At 46.3% G+C, this 26,989-nt stretch overlaps 1 protein-coding gene across 4 annotated transcripts in view; it reads right to left on the bottom strand.

Annotated features, from left to right (window-relative positions):
* FCHSD2 (FCH and double SH3 domains 2) overlaps positions 1 to 26,989 on the bottom strand; it is a 171,608-nt gene extending 144,619 nt beyond the window's left edge. For 2 of the 4 annotated variants that reach the window (XM_060682733.2, XM_060682735.2), the window contains exons 1-2: positions 26,738 to 26,889; positions 18,792 to 18,889 (exon numbers count right to left, since the gene is read on the bottom strand). In XM_060682733.2, the coding sequence (XP_060538716.2) occupies positions 18,792 to 18,889; positions 26,738 to 26,758 (119 nt within the window). In that variant the 5' untranslated portion in view covers positions 26,759 to 26,889. Of the gene's footprint in view, positions 1 to 18,791; positions 18,890 to 26,737 lie in introns of all 4 variants that reach the window. The other 2 variants (XM_060682736.2, XM_060682734.2) reach the window with 2 other exon arrangements.

Raw genomic sequence — 26,989 nt, 5'->3', positions numbered from 1 at the left:
TCGGCTACTCCTTTGACCCGCTGTTGACTCACCGATAGTCCCAGCGTTGCAGAATATACAGCCTCCTGCTACATAACTAAGCTCCATTTCATGCTGAATAAGCTAAATTATTTCTGTATCTTAAATAGAAAACTATCTTACGATAAGATTTTTACCCCGAAAGTTTATTAAAATAAATTCGATAAAAATAAAAAAAAAATCTGATTTGAATAAAAAAATCCGATTTAAATAAAAAAAAATCTGATTTAAATCAAAAAAATCCTATTTTTTTTAAAATCATTGATTTTTATCCATCCTGATTTCACGATGGTTCTAAGTTAACGATTAACAGTCACGATCAATAAAAGGGCACATGCATAGAGCAATAAAAGTTGGGTTTGGCGATTGCGGTGGTAGACAGGTATGGCACTTCCGAACGCACCTTTGGTCTGAATATACAGTATCCTTCCCAAAACTCTATCCCAGGTTTCATGTGAAAACTTTTAAGTGTCCTCGACCGAGCCTTCCTGGAAGAATGGCACTCGGACCAATTGGCCATCGACAGGCACATAGAGATAAGCAACGGCTACACCCCATTCACGAGAGACAGTGTCAAAAAGCAGAAAAGGGAACGGAAAGACCAAAATGCCTACGCACCAGCTATCAACACGCAGGTAAGCAGAGATTAACGCCAAAATCGATACCAGATCAACAATCCAGAAGTAAACAAGCCCCCCCCATCAAGGAGCCCCCAACTCGGACTAACAATTCAAACTGTAAACAACGGCCCAATTAAGGAACCAACCAGAATCCTCCCACCAACACCGACAGGCCAAGCCATTTATGTATATAAACAGAGAGCAAACCCAACTCTCTTCTAGCACTGATGATGTTTATTTATTTATTTATTGAATTTCTATACCACCCTTCTCCCGAAGGACTCAGGGCGGTGAACAGATTAAGATTTCATATACATATAATCATTTTTTTTCCTTATAAACAGTAAATAATAAATTGAGTCAACTTGGTGTATCTGCTAAGACCTTGGCATAGAATTTAGATGTTTATGCTAGCCCTGCTTGTTGAAACAGAAAGGTCTTCAAGGCACGTCGGAAAGTGCGAAGATCGGGGATTATTCGTATTCCGGGGGGTATTTTGTTCCAAAGAGTAGGTGCCCCCACAGAGAAGGCTCTCTCCCTTGGAACTACTAGACGACATTGATTTAATGATGGGACTATGAGTAGGCCTACTCTGTGAGAGCGTATGGGTTGGTGGGAGGTTATCGGTTGCAGCAGGTGGTCTCGTAAGTACTCAGGTCCTAAGCTATGGAGCACTTTAAAGGTAAGAACCAACACCTTGAAGCGCACTCGGAAGGCCACCGGAAGCCAGTGCAGCTCGCGTAGAAGAGGTGTTACATGTGAGCGCCCATAATTACTCGCGCGGCCGCATTCTGGACCAGTTGGAGCTTCCGGGTGCACTTCAAGGGGAGCCCCATGTAGAGAGCATTGCAGTAGTCAAGTCGGGAAATGTTAGCTGGTGGGGTCATGAAATGTCTCCAAGAAAACCACCAAGGTCAGAGAGCATCAAGTACCCCACAGTCCTCCTCCTCCTCCTCCTCTTCACAAACCCAACTCCCTTCTAGCACTGATGATGTTACCTAGTTGGGTCATGAAATGTCTCCAAGAAAACCGCCAACCTCAGAGAGCACCAAGGACCCCACAGTCCTAGTTCTTCTCCTCCTCCAACCTTACCTCCTTCTAGCACTGATGATGATACCTAGTTGGGTCATGAAACATCTCCAAGAAAACAACCCAGCTCAGGGGGCACCAAGGACCCCTCAATTCCTCCTCCTCCTTTTCCTCCCAGTAGTGATATTACCTAGCTGGGTAAGAAACATCTGCAAGAAAAACACCATGCTCAGAGACCATGAAGGACCCCACGGTCGTAGTCCCCCTTCTCCTCCTCCACAAACCCCACCTCCTTCTAGCACTGATGATGTTACCTAGTTGGGTCGTGAGACATCTGCAAGAAAACAACCCAACTCAGGGGGCACCAAGGACCCCACAGTCCTCCCCCTTCCCTCTCCTCCCACCCAACTCTCCTCCAGCACTGATATCATCATCTAGTTGGGTCATGAAACATCTGCAAGAACCAGACGAACCACAGGTATTTTGTACTTTGGAATGGAAGAGGAGCCAACCATACGGAGCACGCGTTTAACACGCGAAAGGAAGGAAGTCAATTCGTCTTCATCACCCTTTGTGATGAAGACGAATTGGGAAAAAGAACAATATTAAAATATTAGATTTAGATTGGAACGTGAATTGGAAGAGTAGAATTATGAAGACTTTATCTGTAAGGATTAAAGAGCATAATTATAAGGTTGTTTGGAAATGGTATTTGACTCTATTAAGATTGTCATTGATGGATAACAAAATAAGTAAACAATGTTGGAGATGTGATATGGAATTAGGGACTTATGAACATATGTGGTACAAATATGATAAAGTTAAAAAGTTTTGGCAACAATTGGAGGAAATGATATTTGAAATGATGGGGAAAGCAATAATATTGAGACCAGAAACTATATTACTGTTGATAATTAAGGAAATAGAACCAACAAAATATGAGAAAGAATTGATTAGAATTATGATTATAATGGGTAGAATTATAATAGCCAGATATTGGAAATTAGATGTGAATTTTAGAATAGAAGAATGGTATTGTGAAATGTGGAAATTAGCTTTAAACGATAAAATGACATGTGATATTAAAATTAGAAATGGTGACTATAAAGAAGATATTTTCTGGAAAATTTGGAAACCATTTGTGGACTATGCGCTGGGAAAATTGGATGCTTCGGTACCTGTACCCCGAGAACGTGGACCAAATCTTCCTTTCTTATGTATAGCACAGGGTGAAATATTGTATATGTTGTTTGTAACGTTAAAGTAATAAAAAATTATTAAAAAAAAAAAAAAAGGAAGTCAAAGCAATTATGCGGCCCGCATGCAAAGGAGGATGCATACGATAGACACGGACTCAGGTGGAGCCGAGTTCATGCGCGCAGCGAGGCGAAACGGTGCAGGTTTCATTATGAATGTCAGGGCTAAAATATAGCCCAGGAAGCATAAATGAGTGCCATCTAGACAGCTATGAATATGATACAAAAGAAAGTAAGAACTCCGTAGATCATGCTCCAGTGAACGGTAATAACGGAAGGAAGGAAGAAAGGAACGGATGAGTTTTGGAGACTGCGTGCCACCTTCTGAACACAAGGTACCCCCAGGGGAAAAGTTACACAACCTGCTGACACGAACAAGATGAGAAAAAGAGCCTTGGTAGTACAGTGGTTTAATGCATCCTGTTATTAACACAGCTGCCTGCAATTACTGCAAGTTCAAATCTCCCCAGGCTCAAGGTCGACTCAGCCTTCCATCCTTTCTAAGGTAGGTAAATTGAGGACCCAGTTTGTGGGGGCAATAAGCTGACTTTGTATGAATATACAAAAGTATGAAGGCTATTGCTTAACACATTGTAAGCCGCCCTGAGTCTCCGGAGAAGGGCAGCATATAAATTGAACCAATCAATCAATCAATCAATCAATCAATCAATAAGACACTATCTTATTTTTTTTTTTAACCCTGAAATAAGCGCTTGACCTTATTGCCATGTGCTCAAAAGCCCGATTGGGCTTATTATCAGGGGATGTCTTATTTTTGGGGGAAACAGGGTAATTAATCCTAAAATAGATCAGAAAGAGAGGAATTCGGATATAAGGGAAGTTAACATGGAAGCTGCATGAACTGAAGTGGAAAACTGTTCGGAGCTACAAAAATGGGAATAATGAAGCAGGACGCTCGATGGAATGAGGAAGTGAAAGAGGATACGATCAGGGAGGGGGTCAAAATGGATAAAAGAGAATGCACGTTGCAAAAAAAAAAATAAGAACGAGAGAAAGAAATTGTGCAATATTGCATGGGATAAAACGATAGTTGTAAAAATGTAACGAAAGAGGGGAAAGAAAGGCTGTCCTTAAAAGAGGCAGGAAAAATGCAGAGAAATATTAATGAGAGGGGTGTTTTTTTTTAAAAAAAGAAGAAGGTGGGATTTGGAAGTGGGTATCTCAGAAGCTGCAGGCAATGTGAACGGCATTGCAAGCGGGAGGTTTAAAGTTATCTGGAAGGAAGCTGAAGGGAGGAAATGCTCTCAGCCAGCCATGTCACACAGGTAGCCTCTCTGGCCATTTTTGGCTGGGCTTGAAAAAGGGAAGGAAGGTGTGAACCGATGAGGATTCGGATGGGACACAAATGGGGAACCCCCCCTCAGCATCGTAGGCTAGACTGAAAAGGGGAAGGAACCGCTTTCCATATTGCTTGCCAAGAATACAGCATGAATATTATTACTTTTACTATTACTATTACTATTATTATTATTATTATTATTATTATTAGTTAATCTTTAGTGAGATTCGCAGCCTTTGAGGTTGGTTAATAGCTCATCAGCTCGAGTCCTAACCAAGGACCTAGGAACCTAGGAAGACGTTTTTATTTCAGCCAGCCGGCCTGGCCTGAATAGGTTTTATGGGTTAGTTTTTTAATTGTATAGCTTGGGGTTTTAAATTGGGAGGCCGATTAATTTAATTTATTTTTAGTTATCTTAACTTTTATATTGTATGTTATTTTAATTTTCGGCTGTTCACCGCCCTGAGTCCCTTCGGGGAGAAGGGCGGGATATAAATTCAATAAATAACAACAACAACAACAACAACAACAACAACATTTGGAAACTCAGAGAATCAACCTCTACCCTCACTCTATATCTGTGATGGCGAGCCTATGACACACGTGCCCAAAGTGGCACGCAAAGACATGTTGCCTGTTTGTCTTCTGGGTTTCTGGCGCGCATGTGCCAAAGGACTATCCACTGTCCTTTGCGTGCGCGCGGCAGTGCCAAAAAACGGTGTGCACAGGCGCGCCAGCCAGCTGATTATCGGGTGCGCATGCATGCCAGAACCCGGAAATTCGGCCTCTCCAGAGCGTGATCCCTTCATATGCATGGCAGTGCCAAAAACCGCCCTGTGCATGCGCGCCGGCCGGCTGCTCGTCAGGCGCAAATGCGTGCTAAAACCCGGAAGTTCAGCTTTTCTGGAGCATGATCCCTTTGCGTGCACAGCAATGCCGAAACCCGGTGTACGCGTGCACGCTGGCCAGCTGATTGTCAGCCGCGCATCCACGCTAGAACCCGGAGGTTCGGCTTTTCCAGAGCGTGGCGCCGACGAGAGCGTGCATGAGACGTTTCCGCGCGAGTGCCGAAAAGCTTCGCCCTCACTGCCCTCTACTATTTCACTGCCCAATCTCTTCCTAAAAGCCTCCATTGATGGAGCATCCACTACTTCTGGAGGTAAGCTCCTTACGAAACTTCTGAAGGACGTCGTAACTTCATAAGGACGTCTATCTGCGCAGCGTGTGTGTAAATCCAAGCTGTGCGACCATTTGCCAATGGCAGGTGGAGATTTTTTGTCAACGCACAGGTTTTCTAAATGCCATCCAAGATTTTTTTTTTTTGGGCATGGCCCCCAGTGCGCCATAAACACTGGCACCACGTTTATGCCATACTCTTTCAGATTTTGATTTTTCAGATCTTGAAACTTCTCCGATTCCTGGCCTTCCGTTCTGCAATTCCCCTGGTATGGCCACATCCATTATGCACACTGCTGTCTTTCTCCACTGCAGTTCAGCTGCTCTTTCGACGGTATGTTTATTTATTTATTTTATTTTTATTTTATTTTGAATTTGTATACCACCCTTCTCCCCGAGGACTCAGGGCGGTGAACAGCCAAATAAAAACATCAAATACAAATATTAAAATACAGTTAAAAATGTTCCCACTAATTTTTCATTATGACAATGACAATGTCATGGCATTGCTTATAAGCAGTTTATGCAATATTATAATTATAGTTTTATTCTATCTATCCACCTACCCACCTATCTACCTACCAGTGGTGGGTGTTAAGGATATTGTTGTTGTGTTACCAACCAGCAGAGTGTAGAGCACAGAGAAACGTTGCTGAGAGCAATGAATAAGAGATGTGCAAACTGGTTTATCAAAAGTTTACTTTATAGCGAAAAAACAATCTCATAGTCTTTAAATCAATTCCAAGTCTTTGCCAGTTAAATCAGTCCAGTGAAATAAAAATCTTCTTACCACGCAAACAGTAGTTGGTTAGAATAACAAACTCACTCTGGTTCACAAACCACGATGGTAGCAGATCCATCCAACGATGATAGCACAATGGATAGCAACTCCTCACACTATGGTAGCTTATCATCAACTGAATACTTTACAGTACCTTACTTAAATACATTCACAACCTGTGATTATCTAATTACAGCATGACTCAGCATTACAATGAATCAGCAGGAAAACTTTAAAGTCACACAATACATATTCATATTAAAGTCACAGAACACATATATTGTCTGGACAACTTGTTAGGCTCAAACCATATCCTAACAGTGGGTTCCTCCCGGTTCGGCCTGGTTCCCCCGAGCCGGTAGCGGTGACTGGTAGAACCGGTAGTAAAAAAATTTAGAACCCACCCCTGCTACCTACCTACCAGAATAACAGAATTGGAAGGGACCTTGGAGGTCTTCTAGTCTAACCCCCTGCTGATGCAGGAGACTTTCTACCATTTGGACGAATGGCTGTCCAGTCTCTTCTTAAAAGCCTCCAGTGATGGAGCATCCACAACTTCTGGTGGCAAGCTGTTCCACTGGTTAATTGTTCTCACTGTTAGGAAATTTCTCTTTAGTTCTAGGTTGCTTTTCTCCTTGATTCGTTTCCATCTGTTGCTTCTTGTCCTGCCTTCTGGTGCTTTCGAGAATAGGTTGACCCCCTCTTCTTTGGGGTACCTACCTACCTACCTACCTAAAACAGGGCTCTCCAAATTTGGCAATTTAGGACTTGTGGACTTTATCTCTTGAAGTCCACAAGTCTTAAAGTTGCCAAGTTTGAAGACCCCTAGTTTAAAACTCAAAATGACAAAAATACCCATACTCTCGTCTCCTATTTTCCCCAAATAACACGTTCAGGAAATCCCAAAAAAAAAGCTGAATTTCTGAGGGTATCTCATTTTCTCGCCATGGATTATGCACCCACACAAATAAATAGCTGATTAACTCTTTTTCTTTTCTTTTTCTTTTTTTTTTTAAAAAGACAGACATAATCCAGGATGAGATGTCCTAACTTGGCTAAAGAAAAAGAAACTGATGGCACTGCTATTTTGGGCTTGCAACTCACATTTTCAAGATTCTTTTCTGTTATTCAGGGATATGCATTTATCCTCCAGCCAATATTCCAGTGCCAGAATATTTTAGCTTCAAAGAAAACAGACCAGCTGCCAATCCTGATTTCACAGATCTTCAGATGTCCATGTTGTTGTGTTGTTTTTGCAGATAATTTTGGCAGTGGGTGCCCGTAGGACCCTAGCGGGGAAATCCCAGGAGGAGTAAAAGCAAAGGAATTTGCTGATCTTACACCTGAATCTACCAACATTTTGAAATGGACTTACACACTCCTTTGGCACAAATTACACCCTCCTGGCATTCAACCGAGGCGGCCAATAACCTGTTAGCTGCATCCAAGAATAATTGCTAGCTGCATCTGATGTTTTGCAGGAATTTGAACAAGCACCGACAGTATTAATAGAATAATTAGAGGGTAGAACGAAAGCACGGCAGAAACCGAGATCTATCTTTTGACCCATAGGAAAAAATAAAACCCTCTGCAGGATGTCTGTATTTTGAAAACTCACCCAGCTGTTCACGCAAAGGCCAAAAGAAACCTTTGAATACCTTAAGGGTGTGAGTAAGGTTCTAGAAGGCGGGCTTTTTCACTGCTAAGCAAAAAAATCAAGAACGTGCGGGCATAACATCAAATTGACAGGAGGGAACTCCAAAAGTCATGTTAAAGGGGAGAGTTTCACGGAAAGAGTGGGGGAAGCATGGAACCAGCTTCCAGCAGAGGTTAAGGAGGTCAGTAACGGAGTTTAAGTATGGTTGGGATAAACACATGTCTATCGCCCGACCACATGGATGGATGGATGGATGGATGGATGGATGGACGGACAGACGGGTGGATGATGGATAGATGGATGGATGGAAAGATGTAGATACTGAGGGATAGATAGATAGATAGATAGATAGATAGATAGATAGACAGACAGATAGAGGGAAGGAAGGAAAGAAGGAAGGAAGGAAGGAAGGAAGGAAGGAAGGAAGGAAGGAAGGAAGGAAGATACTGATGGATGGATGGACGGACGGACAGACGGACATAGAGATGGATGGATGGATGGACAGGCGGATGGATGGACGGATAGATGTAGATATTGAGGGATAGATAGATAGATAGATAGATAGATACCCTGTTTCCCCCAAAATAAGACACCTCCTGATAATATGCCCAACTAAGGGATGAATGGACGGACGGACGGACAGACCCAGAGATGGATGTATGGATGGACGGATGGACAGGTGGACGGATGGACGGATAGATGTAGATACTGAGGGATAGATAGATGTATAGATGGATGGATGGATGGATGGATGGATGGATGGATAGATAGATAGATAGATAGATAGATAGATAGATAGATACCCTGTTTCCCCCAAAATAAGACACCTCCTGATAATAAGCCCAATCAGGCTTTTGACTGCATGGCAATAAGGTTAAAAAAAATATATAAGACAGAGTCTTATTTTGGGGGAAACACAGTAGATAGATATAGAGAAGGAAGGAAGGAAGGAAGGAAGGAAGGAAGGAAGGAAGGAAGGAAGGAAGGAAGGAGATACTAAGGGATGGATGGATGGACGGACAGACAGATAGATGTAGATACTGAGGGATAGATAGATAGATAGATAGATAGATAGATAGATAGAAGGAAGGAAGGAAGGAAGGAAGGAGATACTGAGGGATGGATGGATAGATATAAACATATAAAAATAAAAAATAAATGAAATTAAAATAAAATAAAATGAATAAATAAAAATATGAAATACATAAATGAGAATAATTAAAATTAATTAATTAAAAATAAAACAAAAGCAAGGAAACAAGCAAAATTCTCCAAGGGCAGATGATTGCGTTCTTTTTCTGCCCTCCATTTTCTACATTTCGCAAATCCCGATGTTTTGAATCTGAACATCAATTCCAGAAATGGAGATAGATAGATAGATAGATAGATAGATAGATAGATAGATAGATAGATAGGAGTGTCAGAGAGAGAGTATAGAGTTCCCTTTGCAAATAGGAAATTGCCACAGGATTTGTCTTGAAAGAGTCGCAGGAGGAAGGCTGTGACGCCGAACGCTGGGTTTCGTGCATATTTTTCCTCCCCGTTTTCTTCTGCAATAATTGCAGCTCAGCTGCAAAACGTTATCGGAAGGATGACTGTCCCATCAGAGGCCTGCTGAGGAAGAGCAAGGCAGGTGCTCTTACTCAGGTGGAAAGCTATGCTTCTAAAGGGATTTGCAGAACAGCCCCTCCATTCTAAGAAATTACATTCAGACCGGTCCTTCCTTGCTTTGCACTTGGGATAAAACCAGCATTCCCCAAACCATGTTTCTCTGGCAGGAAGGCCCAGTTTGAGAACCTGGGTGATCGTTATCAGGACGTTACACGCCCACGTTCATGTAATCAGGTTTCCAGGTAAATTGCCTTGACGCAAGACATGGGGTTGATTCATTTTGACAGGTTAGAGCTCCTACTCCACTGAAAAGCCACGCTTTGAGACGACACGTACAGGAGCATCAAACAGGCAGGCAAGTCCTCGACCTACGACCAGAATCGAGCCCAACGGTGAGCAAGATGGGCTTCGCCCCGTTCTACGACCTTCCTTGCCGCAGCCGTTTTAAGCGAATATTCTGCAGTTCGGCAAAGAAAAGCGGTAAAAATGGGTCGGAACTCACCGAACCGCTGTCTCGCTTAGCGACAAGAAATTCCGGGGCTCAATTGTGGTCGCAGGTCGAGGACCTGAAAAACTGCATTTGTCATCCAGCAAACTTGTGATCAGCTTGTCAGCTGCAAACATCCCTCCGGCCTGTTTCAGAACGCAGCTTCAGGGCAATTAGATGTTATGAAAATAGCCAACTTACTGGAACTAATTAAACGATCACGCCGGCAGCTTCATCCCGGACCAAACTCCAGCCTGCGTTGAGCGAAAACAGCAGCTCATTGTTCCCGGCAGTTCCTATTTTATCCACAATTACGTTTATTACCTATCCATTTCGGGTTTAAATGGAGCAGCGGAGAAGAGGGTGTGTCTTTTGCGCTTCCTGCCCGTTGCTGGCAATAGATCCAATATTAGAAACGGTTCTAATATTTTTAGGGATTTTGCATCATGCATGAGCCACATGCCAGGACGTGAAGCCGCAGCTGAGAGACGCAACTCAAAAGTGTCGGTGAAATTCTGATTTACAAAGAGCATCACGTGGTTTTTTTTTTTTTTTTAAAGGCAGGGACATCGACAGACAGGTGACTCAGATCTGACTTACAGCTGTGTGAACGGGCATTAAGGGATGGGAAGATGGGGTGGGGGGGTGGGGGGAAACCTGCCCGAATGTCTCGCTTCGAGCCAGGATTCCTGGTGGCATGTGTGAACTGGCAAGTGTACAAAAAAACTACAGGACGGAAGGCAGGACAAGAAGCGACGGATGGAAAGTCATCCAGGAGAAGAGAAGCAACCTGGAATTAAAGGAGAAGCTTCCCGACAGTGAGGACAATTAACCAGCGGAACAGCCTGCCACCAGAAGTTGTGGGGGCTCCGTCAGTGGAGGTTTTTAAGCAGAGACTGGACAGTCACTTGACTGAAATGGTATAGGGGTTGGACTAGAAGACCTCCAAGGTCCCTTCTAGCTCAGGAAGGGAGGGAGAGAGGGAGGGAGGGAGGGAGGGAAGGAAGGAAGGAAGGAAGGAAGGAAGGAAGGAAGAGAGGGAGGGAGGGAGGGAGGGAAGGAAGGAAGGAAAAGGAAAGGAAGAGAAGGAAGGAAGGAAGGAAGGGAAGGAAGGAAGGAAGGGAAGGAAGGGAAGGAATGAACGAACGGAAGGAAGGAAGGAAGGGAAGGAAGGAAGGAAGGGAAGGAAGGAAGGAAAAGGAAGGGAAGGGAAGGAAGGAAAAGGAAAGGAAAGGAAAGGAAGGGAAGGGAGGGAGGGAGGGAGGGAGGGAGGGAGGGAAGGAAGGAAGGGAAGGAAGGAAGGGAAGGAATGAACGAACGGAAGGAAGGAAGGAAGGAAGGGAAGGAAGGAAGGAAGGGAAGGAAGGAAGGAAAAGGAAGGGAAGGGAAGGAAGGAAAAGGAAAGGAAAGGAAGGGAAGGGAGGGAGGGAGGGAGGGAAGGAAGGAAGGAAGGGAAGGAAGGAAGGGAAGGAATGAACGAACGGAAGGAAGGAAGGAAGGAAAGGAAGGAAGGAAGGGAAGGAAGGAAGGAAGGGAAGGAAGGAAAAGGAAGGGAAGGGAAGGAAGGAAAAGGAAAGGAAAGGAAGGGAAGGGAGGGAGGGAGGGAGGGAGGGAAGGAAGGAAGGAAGGAAGGAAGGAAAAGGAAAGGAAAGGAAGGGAAGGAAGTTGTAGAAAAAATGCTTTTAAAAGCCTCTGACGATCCCAGCTGAGCCGTGCGATCATCAGAGGCTTTTTTTTTTTTTTTACTTTTAAAAGCATTTTTTCGGCCAAAGAGGTTGTAGAAAAAATGCTTTTAAAAATTAAAAAAAAAAGCCTCTAATGATTGCAGCTCAGCTGGACATGCGGGGGTGGGGGCGGCAGGGATTTTTGCTACCGGTTCTCCGAACCACCCGCCTCCATCGCTACCGGATCGAGCGATCCGGTCCGAACCGGGAGCATTTCACCCCTGCAGGAAGCCCTGTTTTATTGAAACTAGCATACGGATCCCAAAGCTTGTCTACTCCTTGTCTTGTCTTCTTTAGCCATCAAACAAAACACTGCAGAAGGCATTTTTGAGATCCACAAGTCGGTTTAGTGTATGTAGCAGCACTGAAGTTCCTATTTCTTACGTCTCTTCCTCCCCTTCCTCGTAAATGCGATTTTCATGCACGCACAAAGGAACAGAGTTTTAAAGGCAGCTAAACTTGAGATTAGAGCGGATTGAAACCCCTGAAAATATTGAAAAAAGATGGAAATTAAACGAAGACATCTGTCGCCTTACAAGCCGCTTCAAAAAAATCCCCCCCCTTTTAAAATCTCTCCACCACTGGCGCACGGAAGCCCATTTAAACCTAGACGTGTTAATTCATTAACCTCCCAACAATTAACAATGCATATTTGACATCTGAATTTAACTTTATCAAGTCCTGATGATTGGGGAGGGAATGTGGGGGGGGGGCAATCTTCTCACTGCCAAGGCGGGTAATCAACACCGCCTAAAGTGGATTAAAAACAAAAACAAAAAAAAACAACTTTTCGCCATCTGCATATTTTCCAACAGAAATAAGGAGCAAACAGGAAACGTGTTTTTTTTTTAAAAAAATGAGTTGTTGGCTGACGAGGAGATTTTGCACCTCATGTTGAAAAGATGATAAAAGTGGGAGGGGGAACAGTGCGTCGCCGGTCAATTAACAAGACATTTTAAAAACCCGACGAATCTTTTTTGCATTGAGAAGTTGTAATGACAGCGGCAGTAGGGAGATCGGCGTGCCGGGAATCTTGCGCGATGCGGAGCCATATCGGTGGGCACGCGAGTGCAGCCAGCTGATTTTCGGGCCTTCTGGGACCACCGGAAGTTGGGAAACAGGCTATTTCCGGACTCCAGAGGGCTTCCGGGAGGGTGGGGAAGGCTTTTTTTGCCCTCCCCAGGCTCCTAGAAAGGCTCTGGAGCCTGGGGAGGGCAAAAAAACGGGCCTTTCAGTCCCACCGGAAGTCGGTAAATGGGCCGTTTCTGGCCTCTGGGGGGGGATGGGGAAGGCTGTTTTCGCCCTCCCCAGGCTCCTAGAAAGGCTCTGGAGCCTGGGGAGGATGAAAAATGGGCCCACCATGTCATTGCGTGCCAAAAGCAGGGGGACTGCAGGGGTGTTGCGTGCGCATGCTTGGGGGGGGCACACTGAATTAGAGGTGTGGGCACACAGCGCGACTCCTCCCACGCTCCCCACGCTTTTCGCACACGGCAGCAAAAGGTTAGCCATCCCTGCCCTATACTTATAAACAGTTTAGGCCATGTTATAATTATATTTTAATCCGTCTGTCTGCCGGCCTATCTACCTACCAGAATAACAAAGTTGGGAGAGACCTTGGGGGTCTTCTAGGCTAACCCCCTGCTCAAGCAGGAGCCCCTATACCCATGATGGCGAACCTGTGGCATGCATGCCACAGCTGGCATGAGTAGCCCTCTCTGCGGGCACGCAAGCTGTTGGCCAGCTCAGCTCTACCCCGCATATGCACGCGCCTATAATTTTCAGGCCTCTGCCGCGCATGCATGTGGGGGCGGGGTGCCTACGGGAGATGCACATACATGCGTGGATGGGTGTGCACATGCGCAGAGGGCATGGGGGAATGCGGGGGGGTGCACTGCATCACCACACACGCCCCGTGGCCCGTTTTTGGTCCCAGGAGGCTGCAGGGAGTCCCACTAGGCCCAAAACAAGGGGGGGATCATGCGCACATCCACGGGGGGCAGGGGGAACACTGGGGAGGCACGCGCCATGTGCGAGGGTGCACGGGGCGGTCACGCACGCCTTGCGTTATGGGTGCAGGCACACATGCGTGCTATCGTGTGCGCGCTCTCGGCACGCCAACGACAAAAAGATTAGCCGTCACTGCCCTATACCATTTCAGATAAATTTTTATCCAATCTCTTCCTAAAAACCTCCAGTGTTGGGGCACCCACAACTTCTGGTGGCAAGCTGTTCCACTGGTTAATTGTCCTCACTGTTAGGAAGTGTCTCCTTAAATTCCAGGTTGCTTCTCTCCTTGATTAGTTTCCATCCATTTTTGTCTTGTCTTCTAATGCTTTGGAGAATAGCTTGACTGCCTCTTCTTTGGGGCAGCCCCTGAGATATTGGAAGATGCTATCATGTCTCTCCTAGTCCTTCTTTTCATTAAACTAGACATGCCCAGTTCCTGCAACCGTTCATGTTTTATCCTCTAGTCCCTTAATCCTCTTTGTTGCTCTTCTCTGCACTCTTTCTAGAGTCTCCACATCTTTTTTTACAAAATGGCGTCCAAAATTGGATGCAGGATTCCAAGTGTGGCCTTACCAAGGCCTTATAAAGTGGTATTAACACGTCAAGTGATTTTGATTCTATCCCTCTGTTGATGCAGCCTAAAACTGTGTTGGCTTTTTTGGCAGCTGCTGCACACGGCTGGCTCATATTTAAACGATTGTCTACTAGGACTCCAAGATCCCTCTCACAGTGACTACTATTGAGCGAGATACCACCAATTCCATACTTGTGCATTTCAAAGATATCAAACTCCCTAGCCGTAGGAATTCCATCTCCGTTCTTTTCCATGAGTCAAACTGGAAATCCTGTTTTTTCCATCGGAGGGGGGGGGGTAGCCAGGCTCTCTTCCCTCCGTGCCCTCTGTCTGTTTCCGTCTGTGAATTATTTCCTTCCCATCTTGCGCTGAAAAAGCTTTGACATCTGCGTTACAACCCAGCCTTAATTGGCCAAGCTGTTGCGGCAACACCGTGCCAGTTCATCATTTCGGAATCTGGCGGTGACGAACAAGGAACAATATTCTCCCGGCGGCGGTCCGAGAGGAGAGAGAGAGCTCTTGGGGAGGCCGACTGTAACCTCAAATGGTCGTTTTAAGGAAACGTCCGTTAAGTCGAGGACCGTCTGTATGGGGAAAGATTGAAGGAACCCCTAACAGTGAGGACAATGGATCGGTGGGACGGAAGTTGCCTCCAGAAGTTGTGGGTGCCTCCATCACTGGAGGGTTTTAAGGACTGGACAGCCACTTGGCTGAAATGGTATAGGATCAGGATGGCTAACCTTTTTGCCATCACGTGCCAAAAGTGAGCGGGTGCGCATGTGCCCACTCATCATTCTATGCGCCCCGCCCTCATGCATGTGTGCACGACCCCACCCATGCTTCCCCCACTTTTGGCACAGTGGGCCCGGTAGGCCCGTTTTTCGCCCTTCCCAGGCTCCAGAGCCTTTCTAGGAGCCTGGGGAGGGCGAAAACTGCCTTCCCCACCCCCCTCAGAGGCCCTCTGGAGGCTGGAAATGGCCTGTTTGCCGACTTCCAGTGGGCCCAAAAATCAGCTGACCAGCGTGCACATGTGCACCAGAGCTGAGCTCGCGTGCCCACCGATATGGCTGTGTGCGCCACCTATGGCACGCATGTCATAGGTTCGCCGTCACGGGTATAGGGCCTCCTGCTTGAGCAGGGGGTTGGACTAGAAGACCTCCAAGGTCCCTTCCACCTCTATTCCGATTGATTCTGGGGAGAGCAGTAGCAGTTAAGACTTATACACCAGCTCCATAATGATCTACAGCAGGGGTCTCCAACCTTGGCAACTTTAAAACTTGTGGACTTCAACTCCCAGAGTTCCTCAGCCAGCAACGCTGGTCCACCAAGCTGGCAACTTTAAGTTGCCAAGGTTGGAGACCCCTGATCTACAGCCCACTCTAAGCAGTTTACAGAGTCAGCCTCTTGCCCCCACAACTATCTGGCACTTCATTTTACCGACCTCGGAAGGATGGAAAGCTGAAGACAACTTTGAGCCGGTCGGAATCGAACTCCTGGCAGTGAAATTCGCCTGCAATACTCCATTCTCACCACTGCTCGTTAAAAACCACGGGAGATTGAAAGGGGGGGGAAAATTAATGCGGTGGGATAGAATCCGATCGACTTTGCTTGTCAGAAGGAGATCACATGACCCCGGGACGAAGCAACCGTCGTAAATACAAGTCAGCTGCCAAGAGGCTGAATTTTTGACCCTGGGGAACGCTGCGACGGTCGTGTGAAAAAGAGTCATAGATCACTGGTTTCAGTGTCGTCGTATCGTCAAACAGACACTAAATGAGCTGTTGTAATCAAGGACTACCTATACTATAAAGGATGCCAGATAGACAGTGAAAATCCACTCGCCATTATTCAGAACGTGGGACACAGAACGAGAGACATGCAGCAAAGGAAGGCCAAATCTGGACAAATGTTAAGAGAAAAATATAGCATCTGCAGTGATTCACTTAACAATTATGGCAAGAGGGGTCGTAAAATGGGGCCAACTCGCTCAACAACTATCTTGCTCGGCAGTGGAAATTTTGGGGCTCGGTTTTGATCGTAAGCTGAACATTATCTGTGCTAAGAACATTTTACAAATATAACACTTCCGCTGCAATTTCCAAACGTACAAATTCTTAATACTTTCCAAAAAAAACCCCAAGTGCCTGGTTCATTTTTCTTTGTGGTTAAGGCAAAACATTTTTTTTAAAAAAATGTTATGTACGAGGCACTGCCCCTGCACTCTTGCCCGCCATCTATTCATTTGAGTTTAGATATTTTTGATTAATAGAATAAAATACAAAAGCAAATAGGAAGACAGAGTGGGGGGAGAAGGGGAAAGAGAAGTGAATTTTTAAAAAAGTGACTTTTGACTCTCTCTGTTGCAGTAAAATAAAGCATTAACATCCAACCACGACTTTTTGACTTTTCCATATTATAATAAACCATTTCTATAAAAACAATTCAACCTGATCAGTAAAACCCATAATCAAAGTCTCATTTTCTTTTTGCCCCTCACCTCGAGCGCAAAGTCCAGAAGCGGACTGTGTCTCGATGTGGCAACGAAAGTACTTATATTCTTTTCTTTAATCTTTGCCAGCCATGTTATTTATGATATAATTGGATTTCAAAAGATGAGAAGATAACCTTGGCAAGACGTTCTGTTCAGTCAACACGAACTTTCAGAGAAAGACCTAAGGATCTGGACACGCGGAACAAATTCCTAATGATCATAAAATGCAATCCTTATTGGATGGAAAAATATTTTACAGACCGGTCCGGCCAGCGATTTCTGTGCAAATAAAAATAAATTTTTTTAAAAAAAGAGAGCAAGCATTCTTGCAGAAAAGACACCGCAAAATTTCCACCGCGACACCAGGAGGATCTTAATGCCAGACAAGCACCCTGCGACAGATATCTATTGACAGAGGAGACGGCTTTATCACGCTGAATGCTTTCTAATTTGCTAAGAAAGTCCTCGGAATTGCCACTTTATGTAGGATAATTTGCAAGGCGCTCTGATCTTGCTGGATTTGCAATCAGAAAGCTCACCAACGCTGATGTTTTATTGATTACATGCAAATATTTCTTCACAGGCCTGTCCAAGAAATCAATGCTCTCTACACCAAGCCAATGAATATTTCTCAAGGCGCTTAAACGGCTGAATCCTTTTAAAATAAAAAAAGGAGAAAATGTCAAGGAGAAGGAAGTCCAATCGAGGCCATCAGTACTACAGGTAGTCCTCAAGTTACGGCCACAAATGAGCCCAATGCTTATGTTGCTAAGTGGAATATTTGTTAAGCGAGCTTTGCCCCATTTTTCTCGCCACTGTTGTTAAGTGAATTATTCCAGTTGTTAGGTTAATAACACGGTTGTTAAGTAAATCTGGCTTTCCCCATTGACTTTCTTCATCAGAAGGTCGCAAAAAAGGATCACGGGACACTGCGACCGTCATAAATAGGAGTCAGTTCCAAGTGTCTGGATTTTGATCATGTGACTTTGGGGATGTTGCAACGGTCGTTAAGTGAACGAAAAGCGTTCACAAGTCACTTTTTTTTCAGTGCCGTTGTAATGGTCACTAAATGAACTGTTGTAAGTCAAGGACTTACAGGCATTTTCTGAGCAGCTGTTCGAAGTCACAGCAGCACTGCAGAAAGTGGCTTATGACCAATCCTCCCACTTACGACCAGCACAGCATCTCCATGGTCACATGATCAAAATTCAGAACTGTGGCAAGCGACTCATATTTATGACGGTTGCAGGGTCCCCGGGGGGGGTCATGTGATCCCCTTTTGTGGCCTTCTGACAAGTAAAGTCAATGAGGAAGTCAGATTCACTTAACAATCGTGTTACTCACTTAACAAGTGCAGAATTCACTTAACAACTGAGGCAAGGAAGGTCGTAAAATGATCAAAATTGGGGCGCTTGGCAACAGACTCGTATTTACGACAGTTGCAGGATCCAGGGGGTCCCTGAAAAGCAAAGTCAATGGGGAAACCAGATTCATTTATCAATGGTGTTACTAATTTAACCGCTGCAGTGATTCACTCAACAACCATGGCAAGAAAAGTCGTAAAATGAGGCAAAACTCACACGACAAATCTCTCGCTTAGCAACAGAAATTTTGGGCTCTCCATGGTGGCCGTAATTCGAGGACTACCGGTTATTTATAAATGCCATTTTATCTTGCTGGGTTTTTTTTTCCCCAAAAGCCAATTTGCAGAATTTGCAGCTTTTTCGGGGCAAAGCTATCGAGAACCTGACTCACTTCCAGAGTCAAAAAAAAACAAAAACCCTCAAATCATTTCGGATGCTTCGTCTCCCATCTTTGTTAAAAAAAGGGCCGGGATTTGCAACTTGGGGAAAACATGCATTGTGTTAGTTGCAGTTATAACTTCCAGCTGTGGCGAGGCCTTCACGAAGTTTGAAGGCAGGAAATCTTAAAAGGAAATTCCATCAGTTCCTGGCGTTTTATAACCCAAACTGTTGTTCCAAAAAGGAGCTCTGAGAAAGACAAGGAAAGGAAAAAAAAAAAATGAAGGAAAAAAGAAAACGTTGCTGTTAACTTTTTACCTCATGTCTTCGAGTAAGTCGCATTCTGCCTGATGCTTTGCTTGAAGTTTTGTCATCTGCTCGGCCTGGATGAGTTTCAGCTCTTGAGTGATTTTCACCTAAAAGAGAAGAAAAATATAATTTTTTTTAATAATTATTTTCTTAAACATCTTTCTTGTTTAATACTATAATTGCTGTAAGTCGGGGTTTCCCAACCTCGGCCACGTTAAGACGCCTGGACTTCAACTCCCAGAATTCCCCAGCCATCCATGGACTTCAACTCCCAGAATTCTCCAGCCAGCCATGGACTTCAACTCCCAGAATCCCCCAACCAGCTATAGACTTCAACTCCCAGAATTCCCCAGCCAGCCATGGACTTCAACTCCCAGAATCCCCCAGCCAGCCATGGACTTCAACTCCCAGAATTCCCTTGCCAGCCATGGACTTCAACTCCCAGAATTCTCCAGCCATCCATAGACTTCAACTCCCAGAATTTTCCAGCCAGCCATGGACTTCAACTCCCAGAATTCTCCAGCCAGCCATGGACTTCAACTCCCAGAATCCACCAGCCAGCCATGGACTTCAACTCCCAGAATTCCCCAGCCAGCCATGGACTTCAACTCCCAGAATTCCTCAGCCAGCTATGGACTTCAACTCCTAGAATTCCCCAGCCATCCATAGACTTCAACTCCCAGAATCCACCAGCCAGCCATGGACTTCAACTCCCAGAATTCCCCAGCCAGCCATGGACTTCAACTCCCAGAATCCGCCAGCCAGCCATGGACTTCAACTCCCAGAATTCCCCAGTCAGCCATGGACTTCAACTCCCAGAATCCACCAGCCAGCCATGGACTTCAACTCCCAGAATTCCCCAGCCAGCCATGGACTTCAACTCCCAGAATCCACCAGCCAGCCATGGACTTCAACTCCCAGAATTCCCCAGCCAGCCATGGACTTCAATTCCCAGAATTCCCCAGCCAGCCATGGACTTCAACTCCCAGAATTCCTCAGCCAGCTATGGACTTCAACTCCTAGAATTCCATGGCTGGCTGGGGAATTCTGGGAGTTGAAGTCCAGGTGTCTTAATGTGGCTAAGATTGGGAATCCTTGTGTGTTGTGATAGGTCTTTACATCTACACTTACCACAATTGGGGCGAGAATTCCCATCGCTAAACAAAGGAATCAACCTGAATTTACTACCTTTTTTATGGCCTTTAAGGAAATCATGCGGTTGTTAAGTGAATTCAGCTTCTTTTGATCAGTCTGGAAACTGCTTTGAAGCTCGCAAATGGGGATCACATAACCCCACATAATTGGGGGGTGGGGGGGTTACTTGGAACCCTGACAGCCGGGACGATGCGACTGTGGTATAAATGCACACCCATTTGCCAAGGGCCTGCATTTTGATCATGTGGCCGTGGGGATGTCGTAATTGCAAGGACTGGTCGCAAGTTACTTAATTTCAGCGCAGTTGCAATATCGCCTGCTATAAGAATGGTTGTAAGTCGAGGACTGCCCGCAGTGGCTAAATATAGAATAGAATAGAAAATAGAAAATAGAAAATAGAAAATAGAATAGAATAGAATAGAATAGAATATAGTGTAGAATAGAATACAATAGAATAGGATAGAAAATAGTGTAGAGTAGAGTAGAATAGAATAGAAAATAGAGTAGAGTAGAATAGAAAATAGAGTAGAGTAGAGTAGAGTAGAATAGAATAGAATAGAAAATAGAGTAGAGTAGAATAGAAAATAGAGTAGAGTAGAGTAGAGTAGAATAGAATAGAAAATAGAGTAGAGTAGAGTAGAGTAGAGTAGAATAGAATAGAAAATAGAGTAGAGTAGAATAGAAAATAGAGTAGAGTAGAGTAGAGTAGAATAGAATAGAATAGAAAATAGAGTAGAGTAGAATAGAATAGAACAGAAAATAGAGTAGAGTAGAATAGAAAATAGTGTAGAGTATAGAGTAGAGTAGAGTAGAGTAGAGTAGAATAGAATAGAAAATAGAGTAGAGTAGAATAGAATAGAATAGAAAATAGAGTAGAGTAGAATAGAAAATAGTGTAGAGTATAGAGTAGAGTCGAGTAGAGTAGAATAGAAAATAGTGTAGAGTAGAGTAGAATAGAAAATAGAGTAGAGTAGAGTAGAGTAGAATAGAAAATAGAGTAGAGTAGAGTAGAGTAGAGTAGAGTAGAATAGAAAATAGAGTAGAGTAGAGTAGAATAGAATAGAAAATAGAGTAGAGTAGAATAGAAATTAGTGTAGAGTAGAGTAGAATAGAAAATAGAGTAGAGTAGAGTAGAGTAGAGTAGAATAGAAAATAGAGTAGAGTAGAATAGAAAATAGTGTAGAGTATAGAGTAGAGTAGAATAGAAAATAGAGTAGAGTAGAGTAGAGTAGAGTAGAGTAGAATAGAATAGAATAGTACAGGTAGTCCTCGACTTACAACGGTTCATAACATGACCAGAGTTACGACAGTAATTAAAAATGTGACTTAATGTAAGTGTGATTTTTCACACTTACAACCAATGGCAGCTTCTCCATGGTCGCGTAATCAAAATTCAGATACTTTAATTGATTCATATTTACGACAGTCGCAATGTCCCAAAGTCCTAGGTTTCCCCCTTTTGCGACCTCCTGACATGCAAAGTCAATGGGGGAGCCAGATTCACTTAACAACCGGGTTCCTAACTTAACAACCGCAAGTTGATTCGCTTAACAACGGCAGCGCGAAAGGTGGTTAAAATCGGGCAAAATTCACTTAACAAATGTTTCGCTGAGCAGCGTAAAATTTTTGGTCGTAAACCGAGGACTACCTGCACTACGATTCCACTACCTTGCAACCGGATTGCCATGACGTAGCTTTCTCAAAAGACAGAAAGCGCCACTTGTTTTATGCAAACGTAATTTCGGAACAAGAAAACGGTTTTCATGCTAAGAGCCTTGGTAGCGCAGCAGACTAAAGCACTGTTAAGTAACACCAGCTGCCTGCAATTACTGCAAGTTCAAATCTCACCAGGCTCAAGGTTGACTCAGCCTTCCATCTTGTCAGCGTGTGATCAGAGCAGTGCATGAGCCTTGGTGGTGCAGCGGACTAAAGCGCTGTTAAAGTAGCACTTAGCTGCCAGCTGCCTGCAATTACTGCGAGTTCAAATCTCACCAGGCTCAAGGTTGACTCAGCCTTCCATCCTTCCGAGGTAGGTAAATTGAGGACCCGGATTGTGGGGGCAATAAGCTGACTTTGTATAAAAAAGAACACCGCTTAGAGGGGGGCCGAAAGCCCCACTAAGCAGGTATATACAAAAGTATGAAGGCTATTGCTTAACGCATTGTAAGCCGCCCTGAGTCTCCGGAGAAGGGCAGCATATAAATCGAAACCAATCTCCCCTTATAGAACGACCTGAGATGCAAACTTTCCTGCATTATGAATGATATCGCGAGCAACGTTCGCAAATAATCAAAATACCTCTGCGGAAAAGTCACCTTATACTCAGGTGACCCCCGCATCGGACGAAGCCAGCCTCCGCCAAAAAGGAACAACTCGGCAATAATTCCAGCGGGCAGGAAACACAACTTTTAAAAGTTTCCCGAGCGCATTTAAAAAAAAAAAAAAAAAAAAGGGCAGATCGATAGAAAGAAAAGAGAAACTTTCCTCATCTTGGGCCTTTGCTAGAGTCAACCATCAAGATGCCGTTTTTAAGTTATTTGAAGGTTAAAAGTTTAAATATTAATATTCACCACTTCGAAGGGACCTCAGTTTAAATGCTGAAAAGGGTTAAATGAACTCATGGAAGCCGCTTGAAAATCAAGATACAGAAGTGGAGGGGAAAATGGAAAAAAAATCCCTCCAAGAGCTAATAGGAACAAGGACCCGTAATGGATTCACAGTAGGGAAAGCCACGCTAGTATATAGTAGGGGGGGGGAATCTTAAGGACTAGCTCCTTTTCCAATTACGGTACCTCATTTTATTAACAGGCAGAAGCTTTCCTCCACCCACTGGCCTTTTCCAGCCCTGAGGAGCTGCCTTTTAATTAAGTGTGTTAATTGGAAAAATATTCATCAGACACCTTCACCGATTTTTTTGCAAGGAGCTCATGAAGCACAGGTAGTCCTCGACTTATGGCCGCAATGGGGCCCCAAAATTTCTGCTGCTAAGCAAGGCAGTTATTCCAAGTTTTGTCCCATTTTGCCACCTTTTCTTGCCACCGTTAAGCGAAACACTCCAGTTAAGTGAATCACGCTTCCCCATTGACTCTGCTTGTCAGGTGGTCGCAAAAAGGGATCATGTGATCCCCTGCAACCGTCATAAATACGAGTCAGTTGCCAAGCCTCTGAATTTTGATCACGTGACTATGGGGGGGGGGGAATGCTACAAAGGTAAAAAACAACAACCGTAAATTACTTTTTTCAGTGCCGTTGCAACTTTGGTCCTTAAATGAAGGGTTATAAGTCGAGGACTACCCGCGATCCATTAAGTACAGAAATGCGCCTTGTTCCCCCCGAATGAAAAGGCCCATTTCTTAACAGATTTGTTGTGTGATCCTCTGCTTTTTCCTCCCACCGGTCAAGGAAAACTTTGATTCACCAGGTGGAAAAACTCCAGGTTTCAATCAGATCTCCGGGATCACGTCGCGGGAATCCGTATTAGAAAATTGCTCTAACAAATGGCATTTTTTTAAAACTTTTTTTCACCCCTACGAATAAGAGGGCTGCGTTTGCACTGTTTTATATTTAGGAGGGGAAAGCCCAAGTATTTTGTATTCGAAAGAAGGTGGAAAATAAAAATTGAGTCATTCAGAAGCCTTCAAACCAGTGTTTTTCAACCTTGGTAGCTTGAAGATGGGTGGACTTCAACTCCCAGAATTCCCCCAGCCAGCAGCGCTGGCTGGGGGATTCTGGGAGTTGAAGTCCACCCATCTTCAAGCTTCCAAGGTTGAGAAACACTGCGTTCACATGTTGTGATTGCTCCCATCACCGGAGGCTTTTAAAAAGACACTGGACAGCCACTTGTCTGCCATGGGATCGGGTCTCCTGATTGAGCGGACGGGTTGGTCTAGAAGACCTCTAAGGTCCCTAGTCCTCAATTTACAACACTTCATTTGGTGATTGTTATCAAAGTTACAGCGGCACCGAAAAGAAAAGCGACGCGAACAGTTTCGCCCTTATGACCGTTGGCATCCTCCTCCCCTGGTCACGGTGATCAGACGCTCGGCGACTGACTCCTATTTATGCGATCGTTCCTGACAAGCAAAGCCCACGGGGGGTAATCCAGATTCGCTTAACGACCATGTGGCTACCCTTAATAAACGCAATGACGAAGGAAACTCGTAAAGTCGGGGCGAAACTCACTCAAGGAAACGTTTTACGCTCGGCGCCGTAAACTTTGGGCGGTCAACTGTGGTCGTAACTCAAGGACTACCTGAATGGTGTCATCTGCCCTTAGCTCAGCTCCAAAACGGTTTTACACACACCCCCCAGGATAAAATACCCCTATTTCTACTGGAAAACCTCCAAACGAAACCCAGAAGTTTTACCCAGCAAGAGCAAAAACTATCCGGGGAAAAAAAAAGAAAGAATTCTCAACAACAACCAAAATCTACTCTGTGGTTTTTCTTTTTTTTAACAGAAAGGCTAAAAGTTATTTTTTATTTTTCATCCAAACCGCCCAGCAGAGAAATTCCCCCCAAGTAAATCTCATCCTTCTGGTGGGGATCCCCCCACCCCTCTTAAACTCAAGCAGACCATATAAACAAACCAGTGGAATAAACACAACTACCTGTAAACACGGTCAAAACATGGCTTGCCAGCTAAATAAACCCCAATGCTGGGCAAGCCAAGATCAGCCTCCTCCTCCTCTTCCTCTTCCTCCTCCCTCCCCATTGAAAAACTCAGCCTTTTGTTGACAAAAATTAAACCTATTTCTCCCCGATGAATTTTAGCCAGGTCTGAACACGCAGGCACACGCTAGTGTGAGTGGCTGCTGCTGTTGTTGTTGTTTTAAACACAGACACACACGTTTATTTTACATTCGGGGCCAAGCCGGGCTGTGGGTTCGAGTTATGCAAGAGACGAGGGCGAGGGGGGGGAACTGTCGAAATTGGTTTAATGGATAAATAGACCTCGAGATCTACCTCCCTCCCCAAGGAAAGGTTTGCAAGGGGAAATTGGGGGGTGGGGTCTCCTGGTTCTTCATGCCTGGGTTCTGCAGCCCTTCCGGAGACCCCAAACCCCACCCCAATTGTCCCTTCTTGCAACTGCTGGCCAGACAGAAGCGTCCTGGCAGGCCTACGTCTCCGTGGCTGGGACCCAACCCCTAAAAATAGCCTCCTTGCATCAGGCCAACCGGACTCTCTCTCCCATCCACACTTTGACCCCGGCCAAGGAACGCAGGCCTTGAAACCTGGGAGGAAAATATGAGTTGGGGGCCTCTTCAGCCAGATCCCCCCCCCTCCCCATATTTTTGTCACTTGGCCAGTCGCGCTCTCCTTCTCGGAATCAGCCAACTAGACCTCTACTCCCTCGTCTTCGTGCCTGGCCCAAGCAGGCAGGCTGGCTGGGGATGATGGGTGCTGGAATCCCCCCATCTTTGTAAGCCCCCCCTCAAGAGGTGGGGAAGGCAGCTTGAGCTGAGCCAAGCCTCCTCAAATCCTGGCTGGCCCTACTCCGGAATAACCCCCGGCTCCTTTCTTGGAGGGAGAGGGGGGTGCCAGGACCACCAATAAAACCACCCCTCCCCAGCAAGCGGCCTCCCATCTCCAATGTCCCCCCATCTTCTTCAACCGGACCCCAAGCAGGCTTGCATTGAACCAAGCAGCCGCAGCATTCCCACAAGGGCGGGATGGAGCATGGGAACACCCTGAGCCTCCGGGTTGGGGGGTTCGGTTTTCTCGGAAGGCATCCTTTTGGATTTTTTTGGGGGGGGGAGGGAGGAGGGTCGGTGGAGCAGCCTCAAGCAAAGCCCATCTTGCAGCCTCCCCTTCCCCGGCGACCCTCCCCAGCCTCTGCAGACCCCGCAAGACCCCCTCCCCGTACGAGACACGAGTCCTGCAGACCCCCCAAGTTCCCCTCCTCCAACCTGCAGCCCCCCCAAACAACCCTCCTCCGCCCTACAGCCCCCTCCTCCTCCTCCATGCAGCCCCCCCAAATCTCCCTCGTCCATGCATCCCAAATCCCTCTTTTCCATGCACCCCACAAAACCCCTCCTCCGCCCTACAGCCCCTCTCCTCCTCCTCCATGCAGCCCCCCCATATCCCCCTCCTCCATGCAGCCCCCCCATATCACCCTCCTCCAGGCAGCCCCCCAAATCCCCCTCCTCCAGGCAGCCTTCCCATATCCCCCTCCTCCATGCAGCCCCCCATATCCCCCTCCTCCAGGCAGCTCCCCAAATCCCCCTCCTCCAGGCAGCCCCCCCATATCCCCCTCCTCGTCCATGCAGCCCCCCAAAAACCCCTCCTCCGCCCTACAGCCCCCATCCTCCTCGCAAGCCCCCCTCCTACAACCTGCAGCCCCCCAAGCCCCCTTCTGGTCCGTGCAGCCCCCCAAAACCCCTCCTCCGCCCTACAGCCCCTCTCCTCCTCCTCCATGCAGCTCCACGTCCCCCTCCTCTTCCATGCAGCCCCCCAAAAACCCCTCCTCCGCCCTACAGCCCCCCTCCTCCTCGCAAGCCCCCCTCCTACAACCTGCAGCCCCCTTCTGGTCCGTGCAGCCCCCCCAAATCCCCCTCCTCCAACCTGCAGCCCCCCCTCCTCCTCCTCTTCCATGCAGCCCCCCTCCCCAAATCCCCCTCCGACGCCCCCCACCCCATCCAGACCCCTCCGCGGAGCTTCCCCGGGCACCCCGCCTCTCCCGATGGCCAGCCGGGTCCTCTCCCCTCCTGGGAAGCCGCCAGAGCCGAGGCTGGACCCGGCATCCCGCTCCTCCGCCGGCGACCCCCCCCCATCCGCGACCCCCGCCGCCTCCCCGCTCACCTTCCTCGGCGGAGGCTGCATGGCGGCGGCGGCGGGGCCGCTCTGGGCCTCCACATCAATCCTTCCCCGCCCGGGACGGCAACGGCCAGGCGGGCGCCGAGCGGCGGGGAACGACGCCGCGGCTGCAGCGGCGCGGGGGCAGACGAGCGGAGGGGCGTGGCCGGGGGGGGCGTGGCCGGCAGAGGGGGAGGGCGGATCCCTGGAGTCGCCCGGCCTCCTCGCTGCCACGGGGGGGGCGGGGGGGCGGGGGGA

This window comes from Pantherophis guttatus, chromosome 5 (assembly GCF_059756535.1).
Source record: "Pantherophis guttatus breed Tessera chromosome 5, ASM5975653v1, whole genome shotgun sequence".
NCBI lineage: Eukaryota > Metazoa > Chordata > Lepidosauria > Squamata > Colubridae > Pantherophis > Pantherophis guttatus.
Note: the sequence above shows the minus strand (reverse complement) of the source record. Positions and strands in the feature narration are given on the sequence as shown.